The sequence below is a fragment of the Protopterus annectens genome, chromosome 1.part0, assembly GCF_019279795.1.
Source record: "Protopterus annectens isolate FY-2018-M chromosome 1.part0, PAN1.0, whole genome shotgun sequence".
NCBI lineage: Eukaryota > Metazoa > Chordata > Ceratodontiformes > Protopteridae > Protopterus > Protopterus annectens.
The window spans coordinates 873,277,205-873,280,152 of record NC_056725.1 but is presented as its reverse complement, the minus strand read 5'-3'; the positions used below and the strand labels follow the sequence as shown (position 1 = coordinate 873,280,152).

The following is a 2,948-nucleotide window of genomic DNA, read 5'->3' as shown; positions in this document are numbered from 1 at the left end:
CTATCAATGCACTAGCTCCTCCTCTGACAAAGCGCTAGCTCCTCCTCTGACAAAGTGTTAGCTCCTCCTCTGACAAAGTGCTAGCTCCTCCTTGCAAAGTGTTAGCTCCTCTATCAATGCACTAGCTCCTCCTCTGACAAAGCGCTAGCTCCTCCTCTGACAAAGCGCTAGCTCCTCCTCTGACAAAGTGCTAGCTCCTCCTTACAAAGAATAACCAAAAGTAGCATAAGTAGAAATTATTCAGTTTTAATGGTCTATATCCATGAAACTCATCCCTCTCAACCTCTTAGCACAAAAAATCTGGACAAACCAAAAGTAATTGTGGACAAAGCTCCAAAAAATAGGGACACATTTTAAATGATGCTCTCATAAACTTAGAAAGTTGGTAGAATAAAAGTTATTGTGTTCTCATGCATTTTCTGAAGCATATGAATCCTGAAATGTAAATGCCTGTCAGTATTTAATGAGCTAAACCCTCACTGATTTGTCATAAAAATCCATTTATGAGGAACAGACCAAAATATGATGCACAAATCTGGGCATTCTGTAAAAATCTGGATAGTTGAGAGGTATGGTTAAACTTAGCTTTTGCAGGGTTTTGTACACCTTCGTAGTACACTTAGAGCTTGTCAAAGCAAAGTTCATGCTTAGTGGCTGCACTTACCCTTACTTATATAGTTTTACCTGAATGATACTGTGAAAGTGTATGGTCAGTTTTGATTCCAGAAGTAAATTATCTGAACAATGTTAAAATGTGTATTTTAGAAATATGTATATATTTTTATTTTATTTATTTCTGAACAGAGTAAACCCATTGAGCCCTAGTGCTCCTTTTCAAGGGCAGCCCAGATCACTAGCTGTGTACCTTGCCAATAAGAAACAATAGGCAGTTTGTTTTGCCTTATAATCTTTAATAAGTTGACATGAAAACAAAAATCACAAGAGGACTTGATGCTTTGCTTTTTCTATTCCCTTCTGATTCATTCTGACAATCTACTTTTTCTACAATGCATGTGGTGAAAGACAGATGTGTGCTTTGAAGGAACAATATAAATACAGCAGTAATAGTGTCCACAACCTCTGATATTGTAGAGACAATTGGTGAATATTTAACACTAGAAGAGAAAAGTGTTGACCCTGCCCACAAGGATTCAGACTATTACTATGAAGTGCATGCACAGGTAAATAATATATTTATGTCTGAACATGAAGTTTAAATGATAAATACAAATGTAAAGTTGAAATATATCAGTATTTCCTTGTATTTATTTAATAATACTGTATTTTAATTACTTTTTTATTTACAGATTGTGAATAATGAGAAAATGTTACTGCGGTGCAACATCTTTCTACTGTCTGAACGGAATGCTATAAGATACTGTAAACTGTTAGAAGTTGTTTAACTTCAGTAATTTGCTAAATCTTAAAAAATATGCTCTGAAGTGATGATGGATTTATCAGAAGAAATATACTCCGATGCTGTGCAGTACTGTTTCCCATCTTTAAACAGTTCTTGTCTTAAAGAACAATCCACAGTAAAGAAGGCAATGCTTTATTTTCTGATTTCAGGACTCATAATGATGACACTAGGTGGAAACATAACTGTAATAATAGCAATCGCTCACTTCAGACAGTTACACACTCCTACCAACTTTCTTATCCTGTCACTGGCTTTAGATGACTTCCTTATTGGAGCAATAGTCATGCCTTTCTCTATGATCAGTGCTGTGGAAAACTGCTGGTACTTTGGGGACACATTTTGCTATCTTTCTGCAAGTTTTTTTACAGCACTTACTGTTATTTCAATTTTTCACTTAATTTTTATTGCTGTTGATCGCTATTTTGCAATCTGTGATCCACTGCATTATTCTAGAAAAATTACAAATTCTGTAGCGGGAATATTTATTGTGGTTAGCTGGGTTGTACCTCAGATTTATGCATATAGCTATGTTTTCTCTCATGCAGAAATAGTTACTTCAAAAAGTTCTTGTACAGGTAGCTGTGTACTTACCTGGACTGCATTGTCATCAACTGTGGATGCTTTTGTTTCATTTTTCATACCGTGTTCAGTAATGCTCTGTCTCTATGCAAAGGTGTTCCTTGTTGCAAAGCGACATTCAGAAATGCTTATCCATATAGAAATCAGTCAGCAAAGAACAAGCAGCAGCCAACAACATGAAAGTAAGGCAGCAAAAACTTTAACAATTGTAATGGGTGTATACCTCCTCTGCTGGCTACCTATAGTTATTGTTTCACTTGCTGACCCTTATATAAATTACTCTACACCTGTAATGTTATATAAATGTTTAGTATGGTTAGCATTCTCTAATTCAGCCTACAATCCTATCATATATGCATTTTTTTATCCTTGGTTTCAAAAAGCACTGAAGCTTATAGCAACGGGCAAAATATTCACCAGTGAGTCATGTTCTATGAAACTCGTATCAGAACACAGCTGAAACAACATAAGACAGTTACCACCTGCATTATTTCATTTAATGAATTCTCGCTTTTGTTTTGAAATTTTGTAAAATAAATTATCTTATTAAGCATGCATTTCTAACGATTTTCAAGGAAATTACTACAAGTGACTGCGTTCTGTTAACAATGTTGACATACTGCATATACTAAGGCACATTTATATGTATTCAGCTTCATAGTATGTCAGGGTTTGCTTTATCACAGATGTTTTGTTTGGCTATGAGGTCATGGGAATTGAAGAAGAAGGAAATGGTGAGCTTCTTATTTTATCTTTTTTTCTATCTTTGCAAAGGTCATGTGGTCTCAGAGGCAATCTATATTGAGAATGAGATGAAGACGGGTGCAGACCCCCCCCCCCTTCAGAAATGATTGTTTCTTACTATTTTAATGTTTTGTACAGTACATTCTTAACACGCAGCTGCTGTGCTCAGTTTATAAGTTATGGTTGCATTCATTTTGAATTTCAG

General features: G+C 35.4%; 1 protein-coding gene across 1 annotated transcript; it reads left to right on the top strand.

Annotated features, from left to right (window-relative positions):
• Positions 1–1,448: 1,448 nt before the first annotated feature.
• On the top strand, positions 1,449–2,459 carry LOC122796252 (trace amine-associated receptor 4-like). Its single transcript, XM_044064620.1, has one exon. The coding sequence runs from the start codon at positions 1,449–1,451 to the stop codon at positions 2,457–2,459; it is 1,011 nt and encodes a 336-aa protein (XP_043920555.1).
• The last annotated feature ends 489 nt before the right edge of the window (positions 2,460–2,948 follow it).

What these genes read in the sequence shown, in the direction of transcription:
- LOC122796252 (XM_044064620.1), top strand. Translation starts at nt 1,449, where the DNA reads ATGGATTTATCAGAAGAAATATACTCCGATGCTGTGCAGTACTGTTTC.